This window comes from Pseudophryne corroboree, chromosome 6 (assembly GCF_028390025.1).
Source record: "Pseudophryne corroboree isolate aPseCor3 chromosome 6, aPseCor3.hap2, whole genome shotgun sequence".
In the NCBI taxonomy this organism is placed as follows: Eukaryota; Metazoa; Chordata; class Amphibia; order Anura; family Myobatrachidae; genus Pseudophryne; species Pseudophryne corroboree.
In genome coordinates this window covers 427,016,335-427,041,137 of record NC_086449.1, presented here as the reverse complement: position 1 = coordinate 427,041,137, position 24,803 = coordinate 427,016,335, and the positions used below count along the sequence as shown (strand labels likewise).

At 48.3% G+C, this 24,803-nt stretch overlaps 1 protein-coding gene across 2 annotated transcripts in view; it reads right to left on the bottom strand.

The window, feature by feature from the left end:
* Positions 1-24,803, bottom strand: part of LHFPL3 (LHFPL tetraspan subfamily member 3) — a 299,565-nt gene that overhangs the window by 110,121 nt on the left and 164,641 nt on the right. For both annotated transcript variants that reach the window (XM_063927015.1, XM_063927016.1), the window contains exon 3: positions 21,813-21,839. In XM_063927015.1, coding sequence (XP_063783085.1) covers positions 21,823-21,839 — 17 coding nt within the window. In that variant the 3' untranslated portion in view covers positions 21,813-21,822. The remainder of the gene's footprint in view (positions 1-21,812; positions 21,840-24,803) is intronic.

Genomic DNA, 24,803 nt, shown 5'->3' with positions numbered 1-24,803 from the left:
AAGTCCTAAAAAAAAACAGACCTGCTTTTTTTATCCGTGATTTGAGATGCATGCAGGGATCCATGAGATCCGTGCATGTATATCAGTGGGAAGGGGTGTGAAAGTGCTTATTTTTGCTAAAAAAATTGCGTGGGGTCCCCCCTCCTAAGCATAACCAGCCTCGGGCTCTTTGAGCCGATCCTGGTTGCAGAAATATGGGAAAAAAAATGACAGGGGTTCCCCCATATTTAAGCAACCAGCATCGGGCTCTGCGCCTGGTCCTGGTCCCAAAAATACGGGGGACAAAAAGAGTAGGGGTCCCCCGTATTTTTAAAACCAGCACCGGGCTCCACTAGCTGGACAGATAATGCCACAGCCGGGGGTCACTTTTATACAGCGCCCTGCGGCCGTGGCATCAAAAATCCAACTAGTCACCCCTGGCCGGGGTACCCTGGGGGAGTGGGGACCCCTTCAATCAAGGGGTCCCCCCCCCCAGCCACCCAAGGGCCAGGGGTGAAGCCCGAGGCTGTCCCCCCCCATCCAATGGGCTGCGGATGGGAGGGCTGATAGCCTTTGTTGTAAAATAAAAGATATTGTTTTTAGTAGCAGTACTACAAGTCCCAGCAAGCCTCCCCCGCATGCTGGTACTTGGAGAACCACAAGTACCAGCATGCGGCGGAAAAACGGGCCCGCTGGTACCTGTAGTACTACCACTAAAAAAATACCCAAAAAAAGACAAGACACACACACCGTGAAAGTATAATTTTATTACTTACATACACACATACATACATACTTACCTATGGCCCCACGCAGGTCGGTCCTCTTGTCCAGTAGAATCCAAGGGTACCTGTTGAATAAATTATACTCACGAGATCCAGGGGTCCAGGCTCCTCGGCAAATCCAGGGTTAATCCACGTACTTGCCAAAAATAAAAAAACGGTGTCCCGACCACGAACTGAAAGGGGACCCATGTTTGCACATGGGTCACCTTTCCCCGAATGCAAGAAACCCACTTTGCCTTCTGGCTAAGTGGGTTTCTTCAGCCAATCAGGGAGCGCCACGTTGTAGCACTCTCCTGATCAGCTGTGTGCTCCTGTCTTCACTGACAGGCAGCACACGGCAGTGTTACAATGTAGCGCCTATGCGCTACATTGTAACCAATGATGGGAACTTTCTGCTCAGCGGTGACGTCACTTTAGGTCAACCGCAGGGCAGAAAGTTCCCATCATTGGTTACAATGTAGCGCATAGGCGCTACATTGTAACACTGCCGTGTGCTGCCTGTCAGTGAGGACAAGAGCACACAGCCGATCAGGAGAGTGCTACAACGTGGCGCTCCCTGATTGGCTGAAGAAACCCACTTAGACATCAGTCAGAGTGGCTTTCTGGCATTCGTGGAAAGGAGTCCCATGTGAACACATGGGGCCCCTTTCAGTTCGTGGCTCGGCTTTCCGTTTTCTTATTTTATGCAAGTACGTGGATTACCCCTGGATTTCCCGAGGAGCCTGGACCCCTGGATCTCGTGAGTATAATTTCTTCAACAGGTACCCCTTGGATTCTACTGGAGAAGAGGACCGACCTGCGTGTGAACATAAGGTAAGTATGTATGTATGTATGTTTGTGTGGATGTATGTAATAAATCTTTACTTTCACGGTGTGTGTGTCTTGTCTTTTTTTGGGTATTTTTTTAGTAGTAGTACTACAGGTACCAGCGGGCCCATTTTTCCGTCGCATGCTGGTACTTGTGGTTCTCCAAGTACCAGCATGCGGGGGAGGCTTGCTGGGCCTTGTAGTACTGCTACTAAAAACAATATCTTTTCTTTTACAACAAAGGCTATCAGCCTCCCCATCCGCAGCCCATTGGATGGGGGGGGACAGCCTCGGGCTTCACCCCTGGCCCTTGGGTGGCTGGGGGGGGGGGACCCCTTGATTGAAGGGGTCCCCACTCCCCCAGGGTACCCCGGCCAGGGGTGACTAGTTGGATTTTTGATGCCACGGCCGCAGGGCACTATATAAAAGTGACCCCCGGCTGTGGCATTATCTGTCCAGCTAGTGGAGCCCGGTGCTGGTTTTAAAAATACGGGGGACCCCTACTCTTTTTGTCCCCCGTATTTTTGGGACCAGGACCAGGCGCAGAGCCCGATGCTGGTTGCTTAAATATGGGGGAACCCCTGTCATTTTTCCCCCCATATTTTTGCAACCAGGATCGGCTCAAAGAGCCCGAGGCTGGTTATGCTTAGGAGGGGGGACCCCACGCATTTTTTTTTAATGATTTTACATTGTTTAATTAAAAAAAAAAAAAAAAATAAACACCAGCACGGATCACACAGATCCGGCCGAGATTGATTGTAAAAAAAAAACGGCAGTGTTTTGCTAATCACTGCCGTAAAAATAGGTAAAAAAAAACGAATGACATCGACATCGGAAGAAAAGAAAAACCCGAATACGACAGCTTAGTAAATCCATCGTAATCAATTCAAAAAGTTGCAGTTTTACACTGTCGATGTCATTCGTGATTGAACTTTGACCTTTTTTCGGAAATTACGAATCTTAGTAAATTTACCCCAATGTAGGTTCTTTTGGCCTGAAATTTATGCAGCAGTAAAGAACTATTGTCAGGAATGAGCAGTCTTTTAGAGGACAGCCCCCAGACCCCAATTTAGAGCTTCCATGGTGCTCCTGTTAGTAATTTCATTTTTGTTTGAACAGATGGGAATGTATTTGACTAGTCTGGTTGAGAACTTGGCTCGAGAACACCAATACATACTGGTAATACTAGATTACGCTACTACACTAGGTTGATAAAAGTGATTGGACATGGACAGTAAATAGATCAACGAGATCTTATTGACGTCAGTACTTTGTAGATCCACCACGTGCAGTGATTACTGCAGACACCCTTCTTAGCAAACTATCCACAAGTTCCTGGACAACAGCAGGCAGTTTGTTTTGCCATTCAGCCTAAGCACATACTATACAATTATAACAAGAACCTGCAGAAAAAAGTCAACTCACTGAGGCGGGCACCCAATATCCCTTATGGACTACGAGAAAAATTATTTACTGGTAGGTAATTAAAATCCTATTTTCTCTAGCATCCATAAAGGATATTGGGAGAATTTAGTACGATGGGGACGTCCCAAAGCTTCCAGAATGGGCAGGAACGTGCAGAGACTGCTGCAGCACCGCCTGCCCAAACTGGGTATCCTCCTTGGCCAGGGTATCAAACTTGTAGAACTTAACAAAAAAGTGTTCTTCCTCGACCAGGTAGCAGCTCGGCATAGTTGTAAGGCCGAGACTCCCCAGGCAGCTGCCCAGGAAGAACCCACTAATCTTGTAGAGTGGGCCTTTAGAGACTTAGGAACAAGTAAGGCTGCCGACACATAGGCCTGTTGATTAGTAAGCTTAATCCAACAAGCAATGGACTGCTTTGAAGCAGGACATCCCTTTTTCTGCGCATCATAGAGCACGAACAAATAATCTGTCTTTCTGATCCAAGCCGATCTTCAAGGCTTGCATAGCATCCAATGCCTCCGGAGGAGCAGTAGTGTCAGAACTGGACGGAATCACAATAGGCTGATTCAAGTGAAACGCAGGAATTGCTGCCTAGTCCGGAGCTCCGCTCTGTCCCCGTAAAAGACCAAGTATGGACTTTTACACAACAAGGCCCCCAATTCTGAGACACGTCGAGCAGAAGCCAGGGCCAGTAACATCACCGTCTTCCACATGAGGTACTTGTCTTCTACCGTCATCAGAGGTTCAAACCAAGAGGACTGTAGAAATTCCAACACTACAGTCAGATCCCAGGGCCCAGGGTGCCATAGGCAGCACAAAAGGAGGTTGGATGTGGAGTACCCCTTGCAAGAATGTCTGAACTTCTGGCAACACTGACAATTTCTTATGGAAGAAAATGGAGAGGGCTGAAATCTGGACCTTAAAGGAACCCAGACGTGAGTCCTTATCCACACCATCCTGCAGGAAATGTAAGAAACGTCCCAAGTGAAACTCATAAGGCGGATACGTGCGTTTCTCGCACAAAGAGACATAGCTCCTCCAGATTTGATGATAGTGGTTTGACGTCACAGCCTTCCTGGCCTGAAACATGGTAGTAAATAAGAATTTACTTACCGATAATTCTATTTCTCGGAGTCCGTAGTGGATGCTGGGGTTCCTGAAAGGACCATGGGGAATAGCGGCTCCGCAGGAGACAGGGCACAAAAGTAAAGCTTTTACAGGTCAGGTGGTGTGTACTGGCTCCTCCCCCCATGACCCTCCTCCAGACTCCAGTTAGGTACTGTGCCCGGACGAGCGTACACAATAAGGGAGGATTTTGAATCCCGGGTAAGACTCATACCAGCCACACCAATCACACCGTACAACTTGTGATCTAAACCCAGTTAACAGTATGATAACAGAGGAGCCTCTGAAAGATGGCTTCCTAAACAATAACCCGAATTAGTTAACAATAACTATGTACAAGTATTGCAGATAATCCGCACTTGGGATGGGCGCCCAGCATCCACTACGGACTCCGAGAAATAGAATTATCGGTAAGTAAATTCTTATTTTCTCTATCGTCCTAAGTGGATGCTGGGGTTCCTGAAAGGACCATGGGGATTATACCAAAGCTCCCAAACGGGCGGGAGAGTGCGGATGACTCTGCAGCACCGAATGAGAGAACTCCAGGTCCTCCTTTGCCAGGGTATCAAATTTGTAAAAATTTACAAACGTGTTCTCCCCTGACCACGTAGCTGCTCGGCAGAGTTGTAATGCCGAGACCCCTCGGGCAGCCGCCCAAGATGAGCCCACCTTCCTTGCGGAATGGGCCTTAACAGATTTAGGCTGTGGCAGGCCTGCCACAGAATGTACAAGTTGAATTTTGTTACAAATCCAACGAGCAATCGACTGCTTAGAAGCAGGTGCACCCAACTTGTTGGGTGCATACAGTATAAACAGCGAGTCAGATTTTCTGACTCCAGCCGTCCTTTAAATGTATATTTTTAAGGCTCTGACAACGTCCAACAACTTGGAGTCCTTCAAGTCGTCTGTAGCCGCAGGCACTACAATAGGCTGGTTCAGGTGAAACGCTGATACCACCTTAGGGAGAAAATGCGGACGCGTCCGCAGCTCTGCCCTATGTCGAATGGAAAATTAAATAAGGGCTTTTATAAAACAAAGCCGCCAGTTCAGATACTCTCCCGGCTGAAGCCAGGGCCAGTAACATAGTCACTTTCCATGTGAGATATTTCAAATCCACATACTTTAGTGGTTCAAACCAATTGGATTTGAGGAAATCTAAAACTACATTTAGATCCCACGGTGCCACCTTAGGCACCACAGGAGGCTGTATATGCAGTACTCCTTTGATAAAAATCTGGACCTCAGGGACTGAGGCCAATTCTTTTTGGAAGAATATTGATAGGGCCGAAATTTGAACCTTAATAGATCCCAATTTGAGACCCATAGACAATCCTGATTGCAGGAAATGTAGGAAAACGACCCAGTTGAAATTACTCCATCGGAGCACTCCGCTGCTCGCACCACGCAACATATTTTCGCCAAATACGGCGATAATGCTTCGCGGTGACTTCCTTCCTTGCCTTTATCAAGGTAGGAATGACTTCTTCTGGAATGCCTTTTCCTTTTAGGATCTGGCATTCAAACGCCATGCCGTCAAACGCAGCCGCGGTAAGTCTTGAAAAAGACAAGTACCCTGCTGAAGCAGGTCCCTTCTCAGAAGTAGAGGCCACGGATCGTCCGTGACCATCTCTTGAAGTTCCGGGTACCAAGTCCTTCTTGGCCAATCCGGAGCCACTAGTCTTACTCCTCTTTGCCGTATAATCCTCAATATCTTTGGTATGAGAGGCAGAGGAGGAAACACATATACCGACTGGTACACCCAAGATGTTACCAGCGCGTCCACAGCTATTGCCTGCGGATCTCTTGACCTGGCGCAATACCTGTCCAGTGTTTTGTTGAGGCGAGACGCCATCATGTCCACCATTGGTTTTACCCAACGGTTTAATAGCATGTGGAAAACTTCTGGATGAAGTCCCCACTCTCCCGGGTGAAGGTCGTGTCTGCTGAGGAAGTCTGCTTCCCAGTTGTCCACGCCCGGGATGAATACTGCTGACAGTGCTATCACGTGATTCTCCGCCCAGCAAAGGATCCTGGCAGCTTCTGCCATTGCCCTCCTGCTTCTTGTGCCGCCCTGTCTGTTTACATGGGCGACTGCCGTGATGTTGTCCGACTGGATCAACACCGGTCTTCCTTGAAGCAGAGGTTCCGCCTGGCTTAGAGCATTGTAGATTGCTCTTAGTTCCAGAATGCTTATGTGAAGAGACTTTTTCAGGCTCGACCACACTCCCTGGAAATTTCTTCCCTGTGTGACTGCTCCCCAGCCTCTCAGGCTGGCATCCGTGGTCACCAGGATCCAATCCTGCATGCCGAATCTGCGGCCCTCCAATAGATGAGCCTCCTGCAACCACCACAGAAGGGATACCCTTGTCCTCGGCGACAGGGTTATCCGCAGGTGCATCTGAAGATGCGACCCTGACCATTTGTCCAACAGATCCCTTTGCATGGAATCTGCCGAAAGGGATTGCTTCGTAAGAAGCTACCATTTTTTCCCAGGACTCTTGTGCATTGATGTACAGACACCTTTCCTGGTTTTAGGAGGTTCCTGACCAGGTCAGATAACTCCTTGGCTTTTTCTTCGGGAAGAAAAACCTTTTTCTGAACTGTGTCCAGAATCATCCCCAGGAACAGCAGACGAGTTGTCGGCATTAATTGGGATTTTGGAATATTCAGAATCCATCCGTGCTGCTTTAGCACCTCTTGAGATAGTGCTAAACCCATCTCTAGCTGTTCTCTGGACCTTGCCCTTATTAGGAGATCGTCCAAGTATGGGATAATTAATACGCCCTTTCTTCGAAGAAGAAATATTATCTCGGCCATTACCTTTGTAAAGACCCGAGGTGCCGTGGACAAACCAAACGGCAGCGTCTGAAACTGATAGTGACAGTTTTGTACAACGAACCTGAGGTACCCCTGGTGTGAGGGGTAATTGGAACGTGGAGATACGCATCCTTGATGTCCAAGGATACCATAAAGTCCCCTTCTTCCAGGTTCGCTATCACTGCTCTGAGTGACTCGATCTTGAACTTGAACTTCTTTATGTACAGGTTCAAGGACTTCAGATTTAGAATAGGCCTTACCGAGCCATCCGGCTTCGGTACCACAAAAAGAGTGGAATAATACCCCTTCCCTTGTTGTAGAAGAGGTACCTTGACTATCACCTGCTGAGAATACAGCTTGTGAATGGCTTCCAAAACCGTCTCCCTTTCTGAAGGGGACGTTGGTAAAACAGACTTCAGGAAAACGGCGAGGTGGCTCTGTCTCTAATTTCAACCTGTACCCCTGAGATATTATCTGCAGGATCCAGGGATTTACCTGCGAGTGAGCCCACTGCGCGCTGTAATTCTTGAGACGACCGCCTACCGCCCCCGAGTCCGCTTGCGAAGCCCCAGCGTCATGCTGAGGCTTTTGTAGAAGCCGGGGAGGGCTTCTGTTCCAGGGAAGGAGCTGCCTGTTGCTGTCTCTTCCCTCGTCCTCTGCCTCGTGGCAGATATGAATAGCCCTTTGCTCTCTTATTTTTAAAGGAACGAAAGGGCTGCGGTTGAAAGGTCGGTGCCTTTTTCTGTTGGGGAGTGACTTGAGGTAGAAAGGTGGATTTCCCGGCCGTAGCCGTGGCCACCAAATCCGATAGACCGACCCCAAATAACTCCTCTACGCATCGCCTGTCCACTGTCGTGTCCATAAAGCTCTTCTGGCCGAAATGGACATAGCACTTACCCGTGATGCCAGTGTGCAGATATCTCTCTGTGCATCACGCATATAAAGAAATGCATCCTTTATTTGTTCTAACGACAGTAAAATATTGTCCCTGTCCAGGGTATCAATATTTTCGATCAGGGACTCTGACCAAACTACCCCAGCACTGCACATCCAGGCAGTCGCAATAGCTGGTCGTAGTATAACACCTGCATGTGTGTATATACCTTTTTGGATCTTTTCCATCCTCCTATCTGATGGATCTTTAAGTGCGGCCGTCTCAGGAGAGGGTAACGCCACTTGTTTTGATAAGCGTGTTAGCGCTTTGTCCACCCTAGGAGGTGTTTCCCAGCGCTCCCTAACCTCTGGCGGGAAAGGGTATAAAGCCAATAACTTCTTTGAAATTAGCAGTTTTTTTATCGGGGCACCCCACGCTTCATCACACACGTCATTTAATTCTTCTGATTCGGTAAAAACTACTGGTAGTTTTTTCACACCCCACATAATACCCTGTTTAGTGGTACCTGTAGTATCAGCTAAATGTAACATCTCCTTTATTGCCAAAATCATATAACGTGTGGCCCTACTGGAAAATACGGTTGATTCGTCACCTTCACCACCGGAATCAGTGCCCGTGTCTGGGTCTGTGTCGACCGACTGAGGCAAGGGGCGTTTTACAGCCCCTGACGGTGTTTGAGGCGCCTGGACAGGCACTAATTGAGTGTCCGGCCGCCTCATGTCGGCAAACGACTGCTTAAGCGAGTTGACGCTATCCCGTAATTCCACAAATAAAGGCATCCATTCTGGTGTCGACCCCCTAGAAGGTGACATCCTCATATTTGGCAATTGCTCCGCCTCCACACCAATAACGTCCTCATACATGTCGACACACACGTACCGACACACAGCAGACACACAGGGAATGCTCTATACGAAGACAGGACCCACTAGCCCTTTGGGGAGACAGAGGGAGAGTCTGCCAGCACACACCAAAAAGCGCTATATATGACAGGGATAGCCTTATGATTAAGTGCTCCCTTATAGCTGCTTTTATATTAATATATTGCCATTTATTTTGCCCCCCCTCTCTGTTATACCCTGTTTCTGTAGTGCAGTGCAGGGGAGAGACCTGGGAGCCTTCCTGACCAGCGGAGCTGTGACAGAAAATGGCGCCGTGTGCTGAGGAGATAGGCCCCGCCCCTTTTCCGGCGGGCTCGTCTCCCGCTATTTAGTACATTTAGGCAGGGGTAAATATCTCCATATAGCCTCTGGGGCTATATGTGAGGTATTTTTAGCCTTTTTAAAGGTTTACATTTGCCTCCCAGGGCGCCCCCCCCCCAGCGCCCTGCACCCTCAGTGACTGCCGTGTGAAGTGTGCTGAGAGGAAAATGGCGCACAGCTGCAGTGCTGTGCGCTACCTTAAGAAGACTGCAGGAGTCTTCAGCCGCCGATTCTGGACCTCTTCTTGCTTCAGCATCTGTGAGGGGGCCGGCGGCGTGGCTCCGGTGACCATCCAGGCTGTACCTGTGATCGTCCCTCTGGAGCTTCATGTCCAGTAGCCAAGAAGCCAATCCATCCTGCACGCAGGTGAGTTCACTTCTTCTCCCCTCTGTCCCTCGTTGCAGTGATCCTGTTGCCAGCAGGAATCACTGTAAAATAAAAAACCTAAGCTAAACTCTCTAAGCAGCTCTTTATGAGAGCCACCTAGAATTGCACCCTTCTCGGCCGGGCACAAAAATCTAACTGGAGTCTGGAGGAGGGTCATGGGGGGAGGAGCCAGTACACACCACCTGACCTGTAAAAGCTTTACTTTTGTGCCCTGTCTCCTGCGGAGCCGCTATTCCCCATGGTCCTTTCAGGAACCCCAGCATCCACTTAGGACGATAGAGAAATAACCTTTTTGGAAAGGCCCTTGTGAGCTAGGATGTTCCGCCCAACCTCCATACCGTCAAACGAAGTCGCCGTAAGTCCGGGTAGATGAACGGTCCTTGTTGAAGAAGATCTCTTCTTAGTGGTAGAGGCCAAGTGTCTTCGACGCACATGGCCAGAAAATCCGCGTACCACGCCCTCCGAGAATTGCCCGGACTCCCAGGTTTCTGATGCGCTTGAGCACCCTGGGGAGTAACGGAATCGGAGGAAACAGGTAGACCAGCTGGTAAGGCCAAGGCGACATCAGTGCATCCACTGCCGTCGTCTGAGGTTCCCTGATTCGTGAGCAATACCAGGGAAGTTTCTTGTTGTGTCGAGAAGCCATCATGTCGATTTGCGGGCAGCCCCACCGGTTGATGACCTGCTGGAACACCTGCTGGTGTAGTCCCCACTCCACCAGGTGGAGATCGTGACAAACTCAGGATGTCCACTTCCCAGATGTCCACACCCGGAACGAAGATTGCCGACATTGCTCTTGCATTTCTTTCCACCCAGAGGAGTATCTCTGACACCTCTTGCATGCAGGCTCTGCTTTTTGTCCCTCCTTGTCGATTGATATACACCACTGCTGTGGCGTTGTCCGACTGTACCTGGATCGCGTGATCCTTGAGCAGAGGAGAGGCCTGAAGCAGAGCATTGTAGATCACCCGAAGTTCCAGAATGTTAATCGGAAGGAGGCTTTCGTGGGCTGACCACCTGCCCTGGAACTGCGCCCCTTGAGTGACAGCTCCCCATCCTTGTAGACTCGCATCTGTGAGGAGGGTCTAATCCTGAATTCCGAAACTCCGGCCCTCCAGTAGATTGGAGGACTGCAGACACCACAGGAGGGAAATCCTAGCCTGAGGCGACAGCTGTATCATCCGGTGCATCTGAAGATGTGAACCAGACCATTTGCTCAGGAGATCCAGCTGAAAAGTTCAGGCATGGACTCTGCCATATTGGATAACCTCATAGGAGGCGACCATCTTCCCCAACAATCTTATGCAAAGACAGATGGACACTCGAGCAGGTCGGAGTACCATGTGGACCATCTCCTGAAATGTTCTCGCCTTGTCCTCTGGTAGGAACACCTTCTGGGCCACAGTATCCATCAACATCACCAGGAACAGAAGCCGCTGAGTCGGCCCCAGGTGGGACTTTTGTTAATTGAGAATCCACCCATGGCGTGACAGAAGTTGGATAGTGCGGTCGATATGGAGCAACAAAAGCTCCCTGGATCTTGCTTTGATCAGAAGGTTGTCCAGTTAAAGAACAATTTGACTCTTTGGACCCGGAACTGGAACATCATCTCCGCCATCAACTTTGTGAACACCCTCGGAGCTCTGGACAGGACAAAGGGCAGTGCCTGGAATTGAAAGTGATTGTCCAGCAGCGCAAACCGCAGGTACGCCTGAGGAGGCGGCCAAATCGGAATATGGAGGTAGGCATCCTTGATATCCAAGGAGACCATGAATTCCTGTTCTTCCAGGCCCGCAATCATTGCTGGCAGGTATTCCATTTTGAACTTGAACACCTTCAAGTAAGGATTCAAGGATTTTAGATTCAAAATGGTTCTTTCCGAACCTTCCGGTTTCGGCACCACAAACAGGTTTGAGTAGAATCCTTTGCCGCTTTGTGGTATTGGTACTGGAACAATGACGTGGGACTGGCCCAACTTTAGGATGGCCTGTTGCAACGTAACTTGCATATCCTCCAAAGCTGGTAAGCTTGATTTGAAAAATCGGTGGGGAGGAGTACTGCCGAACTCCAGCTTGTAGCCCTGAGAAACGAGATATGTGACCCAGGTACCCTGGCAGGAAGCCCCCCAGATGCGGCTGACGTGACGCAGTCGAGCTCCCACCTTGAGATCCCCTCGGGGTGGGTGGGCACAGTTATGCTGAGGCCTTAAAGGACTGGACAGGCGACCCCGGGTAGAAGCATCTCGCTGGCGGGGCCCGAGGGGAGAAACGTGGATTTCCCAGCTGTAACTTTGGAAATCCAGGTATCCAATTCAACCCCAAAGAGCCATTCCCCAGAAAAATGGAGGGATTCTACACTATTTTTGGATTCTGCATCCGCAATCCACTGACGCAACCACAAGGCCCTGCGCTCCGACATTGCCATGGCAGAAGTCCTAGCATTAATGTTCACCATCTCCTTGAGCGAATCACAGAGGACACTTGTAATGTCCTAAATGTGTTTTTGGAGGGTCACCCTAGTGACCAAGGGCATATCCCCCGAGAGGCCCCCTGAATTTGAGTGGCCCAGGAATGAATGGCATGGGTCATCCAACAACCCACAATGACTGGCCTTTGCAATATACCTGCTGCCATGTAAATAGATTTGAGTGTAGTCTCTATTTTCTTATCCCCAGGATCCTTTATTGTAAAGGAGCCCGGGGCAGGCAGCACCACCTTTTTGGACAGTAGAGAGACTGAAACATAAACCCCTGGAGGTTCCTCCCAACATTTTTTGGACACTTGGAATTTTTTGTCTGGATTTTTCCAGGCCAGCTTGCATAGGTCATATAACTCTGCAGAATCAGGGAAAGTGACATTAGGCTTGTTTTGTGTAAAGAAAAACGACTGCTGTGACGTAGCATCCTCTAGAGGGAGCTTTAACGTATAGCCAGATTTAGGGGTTCAGTACCCCGAGCAGATTCGGGATCCCCACTAACGAGGTCCAAGTCCTCCCCCTCCTCCTGTATATCCTCATCTGTGTCAGAGAGTAGTGAAGGTAAACCACGCTTTTGTGGTCCTGCATGAGAGGAGGGGGGCTGTGCCGCATTTGCCCTAGCAGCTAAATCTGCAACAGCCTGTTGTAGTAGCTGAGTTTTCTGTACATTAGCAGTGAGCTGGGATGACATATCCGACATCATAGTTTTAACAGACCCTAGCCAGTGGGGCTCGGGACCCTCTCTCCCAGCCCCTTCACGGATTTGTGAAGATTGGCAGCATTGTTCATATGAAACAGAATCAGATAATAATGGAGAGAATCTGGTGTGGCATACATTGCACAGCTTGTGTTTACCCATGTTTCACAGTAAGCACAATAACATACACATACACCTAGACAGTTATATTGCAAGCCTGCCCTACTGTATGTGAGAGAAGACACACAGAGAGAAGGACACCAGCACACCCTTAGTTGTACAGCCCCAGTGAGGCTGTCAGCTAACTATATCACAGTAAACACTAACAAATTCTGTCCTGTAGAGGACCCAGATAGTGTACAATAGCGGCTCTCCCCCAATGCTACATCCTGTATCAGATATCCAGCGTGGCTGATTAGTTAGGAAGCGCTGTGTGTGCTGTGGATGACTGCAGTCAGCAGAGGAAGGCGTCAAAATGCCTCTGGTCCTGCTCTGAGGAAGCTCCACCCACTCCAATGGCGCTGGAGCTATAGTGAAATATTGTACTGGCAAAGTCTCCTTTCAGATTAAAAACATCACAACAAGTGCTAGTCTAAGCAGTTTTGTGCCAGTCTACACAGGGGACCTCACGCCGCGCCTGCGTTCAGCCGCACAGTGAACTGGGGGAATCCTCTAGCGGGGCCCCCCGGTTTGTACTCACCACAGATGTCACCTTCAGGCAGTGTCAGGGGTGTGCGGCGTACTGCGGCTGTGACAGCCAAGGCGCAGTGCCCTATTGAACAACAACCCCTGAGGACGGTGGTCCTACAGCGGGGAAGCGGCTCTTCACCTCGTAAATCCGGTGACCGCTGCCCCCCCCCCAGCTCCCATCAGAAGGTATGCCATCAGAAGGGGGGCTGGGGTTAAGGGAAGGTTAGGCATCAAGTGGGGAGAGTTAGGTTTAGGCAGCGGGGGGAAAGGATGGTTAGGGTTAGGCACCCAAAAGGGAGGGTTAGGGTAGGGAGTAGGGAACAGGTGAGGGCTTACTGGGGGGCTGTCGGGATACTGATGGACGTGATGCCACTGTAAGTATTCTGACCGCCGGCATCCCATCCATCGGAAAATCATACTGAACCCGTGCATTACACCCTTATTTTTGGGTGTTGCATTATAGGATCTACTTTTCTTGTGTGAATTATTCTACTCAACTCTATTTCTGTAGAAATTTATAAAATGAAAATTGTGGGATGTTAAAGCATTTTCTTAATCTTGCCTCCATTCCATATAATATTTTTAGGTCTACTGGAACATTTTGAAGATAATAATAAGATTTTACTTACCGGTAAATCTATTTCTCGTAGTCCGTAATGGATGCTGGGGACTCCGTAAGGACCATGGGGAATAGACGGCTCCGCAGGAGACATGGGCACTTTAACAAAGAATTTAGATTCTGGTGTGCTCTGGCTCCTCCCTCTATGACCCTCCTCCAGACCTCAGTTAGAGAAACTGTGCCCGGAAGAGCTGACAGTACAAGGAAAGGATTTTGGCAATCCAGGGCAAGATTCATACCAGCCACACCAATCACACCGTATAACTTGAGATAAACATACCCAGTCAACAGTATGAACATTAACAGAGCAACAGGTCAACCCTGATGCAACCATAACATAACCCTTATTTAAGCAATAACTATATACAAGCATTGCAGAAGAAGTCCGCACTTGGGACGGGCGCCCAGCATCCACTACGGACTACGAGAAATAGATTTACCGGTAAGTAAAATCTTATTTTCTCTAACGTCCTAGTGGATGCTGGGGACTCCGTAAAGACCATGGGGATTATACCAAAGCTCCCAAACTGGCGGGAGAGTGCGGATGACTCTGCAGCACCGATTGAGCAAACACAAGGTCCTCCTCAGCCAGGGTATCAAACTTGTAGAACCTTGCAAAAGTGTTTGACCCTGACCAAGTAGCCGCTCTGCAAAGCTGTAATGCTGAGACCCCTCGGGCAGCCGCCCAAGAAGAGCCCACCTTCCTAGTGGAATGGGCCTTAACTGATTTTGGCAGCGGTAATCCAGCCGCAGAATGAGCCTGCTGAATCGTGTTACAAATCCAGCGAGCAATAGTTTGCTTTGAAGCAGGAGCACCAATCTTGTTGGAAGCATACAGGATAAACAAGGACTCCGTTTTCCTGACCCTAGCCGTTCTGGCTACAAAACCTTCAAAGCCCTGACCACGTCAAGTAACTCGGAATCCTCCAAGTCAGTAGTAGCCACAGGCACCACAATAGGTTGGTTTATATGAAAGGATGAAACCACTTTCGGCAGAAATTGTGGACGGGTCCGCAATTCTGCTCTATCCGCATGGAAAACCAGATAGGGGCTTTTATGTGACAAAGCCGCCAACTCTGACACACGCCTAGCTGAAGCCAAGGCTAATAGCATGACCACCTTCCAGGTGAGATATTTCAACTCCACCGTTTTGAGTGGTTCAAACCAGTGGGATTTCAGGAAACTCAACACCACGTTAAGCTCCCAAGGTGCCACTGGAGGCACAAAAGGGGGCTGAATATGCAGCACTCCCTTTACAAACGTCTGAACTTCAGGTAGAGAAGACAACTCCTTTTGAAAGAAAATGGATAGGGCCGAAATCTGGACCTTAATGGAACCCAATTTTAGGCCCAAATTCACTCCGGACTGTAGGAAGTGAAGGAACCGGCCCAGCTGGAATTCCTCCATAGAAGTATTCCTGGCCTCACACCAAGCAACATATTTTCGCCATATACGGTGATAATGTTGGGCTTGCACGTCCTTCCTAGCCTTTATCAGCGTAGGAATGACCTCATCCGGAATGCCTTTCTCTGCTAGGATCCGGCGTTCAACCGCCATGCCGTCAAACGCAGCCGCGGTAAGTCTTGGAACAGACAGGGCCCCTGTTGCAACAAGTCCTGTCTTAGAGGAAGAGGCCACGGGTCCTCTGTGAGCATTTCTTGCAGATCTGGATACCAAGTCCTTCGTGGCCAATCTGGAACAATGAGTATTGTTCTCACTCCTCTTTTTCTTATTATCCTCAGCACCTTTGGTATGAGAGGAATAGGAGGAAATACATAGACCGACTGGAACACCCACGGTGTCACCAGGGCGTCTACAGCTATCGCCTGAGGGTCTCTTGACCTGGCGCAATACCTCTGTAGCTTTTTGTTGAGGCGGGATGCCATCATGTCCACCTGAGGCAGTTCCCACCGACTTGTAATCTGTGCGAAGACTTCCTGATGAAGTCCCCACTCTCCCGGGTGGGGGTCATGTCTGCTGAGGAAGTCTGCTTCCCAGTTGTCTACTCCCGGGATGAACACTGCTGACAGTGCGCTTACGTGATTCTCCGCCCAGCGGTGATGTCTGACTGAATCAGAACCGGTTGGTCGCGAAGCAGGGTCTCCGCTTGACGAAGGGCGTTGTATATGGCCCTTAGTTCCAGGATGTTGATGTGAAGGCAAGTCTCTTGACTTGACCACAGTCCTTGGAAATTTCTTCCCTGTGTGACCGCACCCCAACCTCGGAGGCTTGCGTCCGTGGTCACCAGGACCCAGTCCTGAATGCCGAATCTGCGGCCCTCGAGAAGGTGAGCGCTCTGCAGCCACCACAGGAGCGACACCCTGGCCCTGGGGGATAGGGTGATTAACCGATGCATCTGTAGATGTGACCCGGACCACTGGTCCAGTAGGTCCCTTGGAAAGTCCTCGCATGGAACCTGCCGAAGAGAATGGCCTCGTATGATGCCACCATCTTTCCCAGGACTCAAGTGCAGTGATGCACAGACACCTGTTTCAGATTTAATAGGTTCCTGACCAGAGTCATGAGTTCCTGAGCTTTCTCTATCGGGAGATAAACCCTTTTCTGGTCTGTGTCTAGGATCATGCCCAGGAAAGGCAGACGAGTCGTAGGGACCAACTGCGACTTCGGAATATTTAGAATCCAGCCGTGTTGCCGTAACACTTCCAGAGAAAGTGTTACACTGATCAGCAACGGCTCTCTTGATCTCGCCTTTATGAGATCGTCCAAGTATGGGATAATTGTGACTCCTTGCTTCCGCAGGAGTACCATCATTTCCGCCATTACCTTGGTAAATATTCTCGGTGCCGTGGAGAGACCAAACGGCAACGTCTGAAATTGGTAATGACAATCCTGTACCACAAATCTGAGGTACGCCTGATGCGGCGGAATAATGGGTACATGAAGGTATGCATCCTTTATGTCCAGAGACACCATAAAATACCCCCCTTCCAGGCTTGCGATAACCGCTCTCAGCGATTCCATCTTGAACCGGAACCTTTTCAGGTACATGTTCAGGGATTTTAAATTCAATACGGGTCTGACCGAACCGTCCGGTTTCAGGACTACAAACATGGTCGAATAATAACCCCTTCCTTGTTGAAGGAGGGGAACCTTGACCACCACCTGTTGAAGATACAATTTTTGAATTGCAGTTAACACTAATTCCCTCTCGTGGGGGAAAGCTGGCAGGGCCGATTTGAGGTAACGGTGAGGGGGCATCTCTTCGAATTCCAGCTTGTATCCCTGAGACACAATCTCTATTGCCCAGGGATCCAACTGGGAGTGAACCCACTTGTGGCTGAAATTCCGAAGACGCGCCCCCCACCGGGCCTAGCTCCGCCTGTGGAGCACCAGCGTCATGCGGTGGATTTTGTAGAGGCCGGGGAGGACTTCTGTTCCTGGGAACTAGCTGTGTTGTGCAGCTTCTTTCCTCTGCCCCTGCCTCTGGCAAGAAAGAACGCACCTCGAACTTTGTTTTTCTGAGATCGAAAGAACTGCATTTGATAATACGGTGCTTTCTTAGGCTGTGAGGAAATATATGGAAAATAATTTGATTTTCCAGCAGTAGCTGTGGAGACCAGCTCCGAGAGACCCTCCCCAAACAATTCCTCACCCTTGTAAGGTAAAACCTCCATATGCCTTTTTGAGTCTGCATCACCTGTCCATTGCCGAGTCCATAGGACCCTTCTGGCAGAAATAGACATAGCATTGATTCTAGAACCCAGCAGACTAATGTCTCTTTGAGCATCTCTCATATATAGGACAGCGTCCTTAATATGCCCCAGGGTCATTAAAATAGTATCCTTGTCTAAGGTATCAAGTTCCTCAGATAGGGTATCCGTCCATGCTGCTACAGCACTACACACCCAGGCCGACGCGATTTCTATCCGCAGCATCTTTGAGGGTAGCCGTATCCTGTGACGGCAGGGCTACCTTCTTGGACAAGCGCGTTAACGCCTTGTCCACCCTAGGGGAGGATTCCCAGCGTAACCTGTCCGTTGCTGGGAAAGGATACGCCATAAGAATCCTTTTGGAAATCTGCAGTTTTTTATCTGGAGATTCCCAAGCCTTTACACATAACTCATTTAGCTCATGTGAGGGGGGAAATGTTACCTGTGGCTTCTTTTCCCCATACATATGAACCCTCCCGTCAGGGACTGGGGTTTCCTCTGTGATGTGCAACACATCCTTAATTGCTATAATCATATAACGGATGGATTTAGCCAATTTTAGCTGTAACTTTGCATCATCGTAATCGACACTGGAGTCAGAATCCATGTTGGTATCTGTGTCAACAATTTGGGATAGTGGGCGCTTCTGAGACCCTGACGGCCTCTGCGACATAGGATCAGGCATGGGCAGGGACCCTGACTGTCCTAAGGCTTCAGTTTTTTCTAACCTTTTATGTAAGGAATTCACACTATCATTTAAAACCTCCCACATATACAACCAATCAGGTGTCGGTGCCGTCGGCAGAGACACAACATTCATTTGCTCCCGCTCTGCTTCCACATAGCCTTCCTCATCAGACATGTCGACACAAGCGTACCGACACACCACACACACAGGGAATGCCCTTTTCGAAGACAGTTCCCCCACAAGGCCCTTTGGAGAGACAGGGAGAGAGTATGCCAGCACACACCCCAGCGCTATTATGTCCCAGGAATCACACAGTAACTTAGTGTTAACCCAGTAGCTGCTGTATATTATGTTTTTGCGCCTAATTTATGTGCCACCCTCTCTTTTTACCCTCTTCTACCGTGAATCTGCAGGGGAGAGCCTGGGGAGCTTCCTCTCAGCGGAGCTGTGGAGAAAAAATGTCGCTGGTGAGTGCTGAGGGAGAAGCCCCGCCCCCTCGACGGCGGGCTTCTGTCCCGCTCAAATATACATTTTCTTGGCGGGGGCTCATACATATATATAGTGCCCAACTGTATATATGTGTACTTTTTGCCAAAAGAGGTCCATATGCTGCCCAGGGCGCCCCCCCCTGCGCCCTTACAGTGACCGGAGTCTGTGAGGTGTGTGGGAGCAATGGCGCACAGCTGCAGTGCTGTGCGTTACCTCATGTGAAGAACGGAGTCTTCTGCCGCCGATTTCGAAGTCTTCTTGCTTCTCATACTCACCCGGCTTCTGTCTTCCGGCTCTGCGAGGGGGACGGCGGCGCAGCTCCGGGAACGGACGGCGAGGGTGAGATCCTGCGTACGATCCCTCTGGAGCTAATGGTGTCCAGTAGCCTAAGATGCAGGACCTAACTTCAGAGAGTTGGGCTGCTTCTCTCCCCTCAGTCCCACGATGCAGGGAGTCTGTTGCCAGCAGAGCTCCCTGAAAATAAAAAACCTAACAAAATACTTTCTCACAGCAAGCTCAGGAGAGCTCACTGAACAGCACCCAGCTCGTCCGGGCACAGTCTCAAACTGAGGTCTGGAGGAGGGTCATAGAGGGAGGAACCAGAGCACACCAGAATCTAAATTATTATTATTTATTTTATTAACAGTTTCTTATATAGCGCAGCAAATTCCGTTGCGCTTTACAATTTGAAATAACAATAACAAACTGGGTGATAACAGTCATAGAGGTAGGAAGGCCCTGCTCGCAAGCTTACAATCTATAGGGAAATAGGCATATGTACACAAGGAAAGGTGCTATCTTCTGCATAGAATGAGAAGACATGTGAGGATATGTGTGGACTGTACAGAGTGGATGTAATTTGATAGGAAGGTTTATGAAAGTCATGTGGGTGGTTCAGGAATTTGATACGCTTGCCTAAAGAGGTGAGTTTTGAGGGAACGCTTGAAGGTTTGGAGACTAGAGGAGAGTCTTATTGTGCGTGGTAGGGCATTCCACAGAGTGGGTGCAGCCCGATGAAAGTCCGGCAGTCGTGAGTGGGAGCGAGTAATGAGTGTGGATGAGAGACGCAGGTCTTGTGAAGAGCGAAGAGGTCGGGTTGGGAGATATTTTGTGATAAGCGAAGTGATGTACGTTGGTGTAGTTTGGTTAATGGCCTTGTGTGTGAGTAAAAGTATTTTATATTGAATGCGGTAGAGTACAGGTAACCAATGGAGGGACTGACAGAGTGGATCTGCAGACGATGAACGTCTAGCGAGGAAGATAAACCTCGCCGCTGCATTCAGAATGGATTGTAGTGGTGAGAGTCTATTTTTGGGAAGACCAGTTAGGAGACTATTGCAATAATCAATGCGGGAGATAATGAGAGCGTGGATTAGAGTTTTAGCAGTGTCTTGTGTAAGGTATGGTCGTATTTTGGATATGTTTTTTAGATGCATGTAACATGATCTTGAGACAGATTGAATGTGGGGAACAAAGGATAGATCAGAGTTAAGGATGACACCTAGGCAGCGAGCTTGTGGGGTAGGGTAGATAGTCGAGTTTTCAACAGTGATAGAGATATCAGGTTGGTACCTACTATTGGCCGGTGGAAATATAATTAACTCTGTCTTTGAAATATTCAGTTTGAGGTGGCGAGATGTCATCCAGGATGAGATGGCAGAAAGGCATTCAGTGACACGGTCCAGTACAGATAGGGACAAGTCAGGGGAGGATAGGTAGATTTGAGTATCATCTGCGTACAGATGATACTGAAAACCAAAAGAGCTGATTAGTTTACCAAGATATGAGGTATAGATAGAGAAAAGCAGAGGACCCAAGACTGAGCCTTGCGGTACTCCAACTGAAAGAGGTAGCGAAGAGGAGGTAGATTCAGAGAAGCGAACACTGAAGGAGCGATTAGATAGGTACGATAGGAACCAAGAAAGGGCTGTGTCTTTAAGACCTAGGGATTGTAGTGTCTGTATGAGAAGAGAGTGGTCTACAGTGTCAAATGCAGCAGATAGATCTAGAAGAATAAGTAGTGAGTAGTGGCCTTTAGACTTCGTAGTGACCAAATCATTAACCACTTTAGTCAGTGCTGTCTCTGTGGAATGTTGGGAATGGAAGCCTGACTGAAGTGGGTCCAACAAAGTGTATGAGTTAAGAAAGTGTGTGAGTCGAGTGTAGGCAAGTCTCTCAAGTAGCTTAGAGAGACAAGGGAGCTGAGAGATAGGGCGGTAGTTTGAGAGAGCATTAGGGTCAGAATTTTGTTTTTTGTAAAATGGGAGTAATCACTGCATGCTTGAAGAGTGAAGGAAAAATACCAGTAGAGAGAGAGAGAGATTACAGATGTTAGTTAAGGTAGGGATGAGCACCAGAGACAGAGCTTTACTTATTTGTGAGGGTAAAGGATCAAGAGGAGAGGTAGTAGAGAAGCAGGATGAGAAGAGTGATGATACTTCATCTTCATTTGTGGGATCAAATGAAGAAAGAGTGCCAGAGGGTTCAGGTAAAGAACGGAGCAGGTCACTGGCTGCCGAAGAGCATACCATTTCATCTCGGATCTTATCAATCTTCTCCTTGAAGTAGGAGCAAGATCCTGTGCCTTGATAGTGGCTGGTGGGGTAGGTGCGGGAGGATTCAGAAGTGATTTAAATGTATTAAAGAGTCGTTTGGGGTTAGAGGCTTGAGCAGAGATAAGAGTTTGTAAGAGATTCTTTCTTAAAGTGCCCATGTCTCCTGCGGAGCCGTCTATTCCCCATGGTCCTTACGGAGTCCCCAGCATCCACTAGGACGTTAGAGAAAAACACAAAATATGTTGTAAAATTCTATCAGTTGATCATAAAATGTATATGGGAAGCTTTACACTTCAAGTATTGCAAATAAAGCCTGTTTTATTTTCAAATATCTAAGATGGAACACTGATCTGTAAGATTGTAAAGAGCTGTGAAACACGAAAAATACACATATTGCCTAACATTGCAGAACCACATTATAGCCACAGAAAGCCATGCAAATGTAAAGCACATTTAAACATTTCACAACGTGGCCACCTATGTGCCATGCTTTACACATTACATACCTGTTATATTTTAGGCATTTCCATCATCTGCAGAGAAATGAAAATACGCTTGTTAGCTTTTACTGTAATGAAGCAAATGTACAAAACATGGCGGGAACTGTGCATCTTCATAAACACAGCCAGCTGCAAATGTTACTATAAGTTTGAAAAAAATATGTGCATGATAGTGTGTGTAAATTTAATAGGAATATGTATGTAATACAAAACTTATGAATAAATAGTTATTTGCATGTTTATTATAATAAAGTGTAACCACATAAACCCATTTCCTTTGACATAGAAGTTCTCAGGGTTAGACTGACCCACAGGGACCCACCTCCTTCTCCAGGGATCCAGTTCTAGACTGTGCACTTGAACTTTACGTTATACATGTGTTACATACTGCACAGGACTATGGGATATTTTCTACAGTGCATTGCTGCTATTAATCCGGTACAGTATTTACTATACATATTTATCAAGGGGCCCACACCATGCAATCTATAATGGTTAGGCTAACCAATGTGGTGGCTTGCCACACCTCCTCTTAAGACTGGCCACAACACTAAACATGGGTCCCTACTACTCTATTCCCCCGATGGGCCCTTCATGCCCCAGTCTGACACTGGAAGTTCTTCTGTACTTCCTGTCTGGTTTCATTTGGAGATGTAACATACAATTTTACAGATATGGCTTGCCTTAAATTACTATTTAGTGTCACACAGACACAGTTTGAATTAAACAAAGAAATAAAAATAATTAAAAGGTTTAATTTCTAATTAAACTATGTATTGCCCTTCAGATAGGATTTAGTAAATTTACCCTTACTCAACTACTACATCTTTTACAGAAATCCATTCCAAAACAAGTAACTCTTGGAATGCCCGACTATGGTGGGGGATCCTGGGATTTAGGGCCAAAAACGGCCGGGATTCAATCCCGGGATTGGAAGCTCCAATCCCGGGGATTGAGGGACCAGCGTTGAGCGTCCACAGGACGCTCAGACGCTGCCCGGCTTCCTCCTTTCGGCTCCACAGCGCAGCGTGAGAGGTCACGCTGCACCGTCACACGCTGCTGGGAGCCGCCAGAGAATGTTCCCCCACCTGCCCGCCCACGGTCTATGGTGAGTTATGTGTGCGGGGCGGACACATAGCTAAAAGCCAATCCCGGGATTGGCTTCCCTACTCCCGACCTCTGTTTTCTCACTGCAGCTTGATGTGCGGCAGCTTGCAGTCATACAGACTGAACCGAAGTTTGCTGTCTTGCCACTCTATACACAGTTCAACCTCTGTATACAGAAACATAAGGCAGGATGTAATGGCGTCTGAGATTGCCAGAGGTGCGGGATGCCAGGCATGGTTTTGCCTTGTAAGTGATTGCCCCTTTAAAAAAAAGTCAGAGATTGACTCCCATCCCACACCTCCAGCGATCTTGGACGCCATTACATCCCCCCGATAGTTCAAACTGTGTCTTTCTGCATAAAGCAATCACACGAGTTGCAGAGACCAGAAGTGCCATGGGTATGAATAAGGCATGTGCTAGTTCCCAGGCACTGGTGGCACTACTCTCTAAAAAGTGCTAGGAAGACAGGAGAAACCTCTCCTTTTCCGGGATCAACAGGAAGCAGCTACACCTGGCTACCTGTATATAATGCGATACTGACGCAACATTGTCAGAGAAGCTGGGATTGAGGAGAGAGCAGGAGAAAGGTAAAGTACTTAGTAAATTACTGGAGTACAATATAGTGCGTGGAATAGGGTAGTGAGGCAGAATGAGGAACATAAGGAGCATAGAGCAGAGCACATTAGAGAAACTGAAGATCATATAGGCCAGGAGGGAGGGTAAAGGGGGACAGTGGCACATAAAACAGAATACATGATGTGGAAGGTATGCAAGGGGCTCAATACATACAGGAAAAGGGGGGGGACGACTTTATGGAAATTAAATATTTGGGAGCACAAAGCATATTAAAGAAATTAACATACATAAGGAGGAGGGGGTAAGTAAAGCAATAATTAAAAAAAAAGTACTGGGGAAGGGTGTGTGGAGAACAATAAAGAATATACATAAATGGGGCAATACAAGGAAAATACAGATTCAGGAGAGGGGTGGTACTCATGTGACCGGCGGTCGGGAGACCGACAGTCGCATGACCTCCTCCACAATCCAGACCCCTCACTATCCCGATGGTCGGCATGCCGACCAACAGGGACTATTTCCACTCGTGGGTGTCCACGACACCCATAGAGTGGGGCTACGGTCGCCACCGAGCCCGCAAAGGGGCTTGCTGCACTCGTCCCGGCGTCGGTATGCTGCCGGGATCCCGGCGTCGGTAAGCTGACCGGCGGTCTCCTGACCGCCGGTCAGCCGTACTACACACCAGCAGAGTACAATACAGCAGGGACGTGCGGTGAGCTAAATAGCTCAGGAGGCACTGCTTAGCACCAGAGCCAGATTTACACGCAATATATGAGCCAAAGCGTACATCTGGGTAGTAGTCACATGTGTAGCAGTATAAACTCCTGGAAATTTGGTGAGTTTTGATCAGATATGTGCGGAAAAGATTGCCAGGTGAGGCACTGCCTCACCTGCCCTAGACTTGTTACTCAAGAGTTTTGGCTATAAAAATGATTAGAATAATACAAGGAAGATATTTCAAACATATTCTTTGTATTTGTCATATACTTTATACAGTCAAAACTCTGCCACAAAACGTTAGTATGACAGGAAAGGCTCTGCCTCACCTTCTTCACCCCACCGCACGTCACTGCAATACAGAACATATGGGTGAGGGTATAAACAAACATGTAAGGGAGAATTCAAATGCAGGGGATATGCCACTGGTAGTGCCTACAGTATATAATGTCTTTAAGGTGTGAACGAAAGCTTGTGATGGTGGACATGATGTACTGTTCTTAAATGGAATACTGATTTGATGCTGATCAAAGACATATAAACATGACTTCTAAAGGAGTAAATATATACAGAAAAAAATAGGATTTTAATTACCTA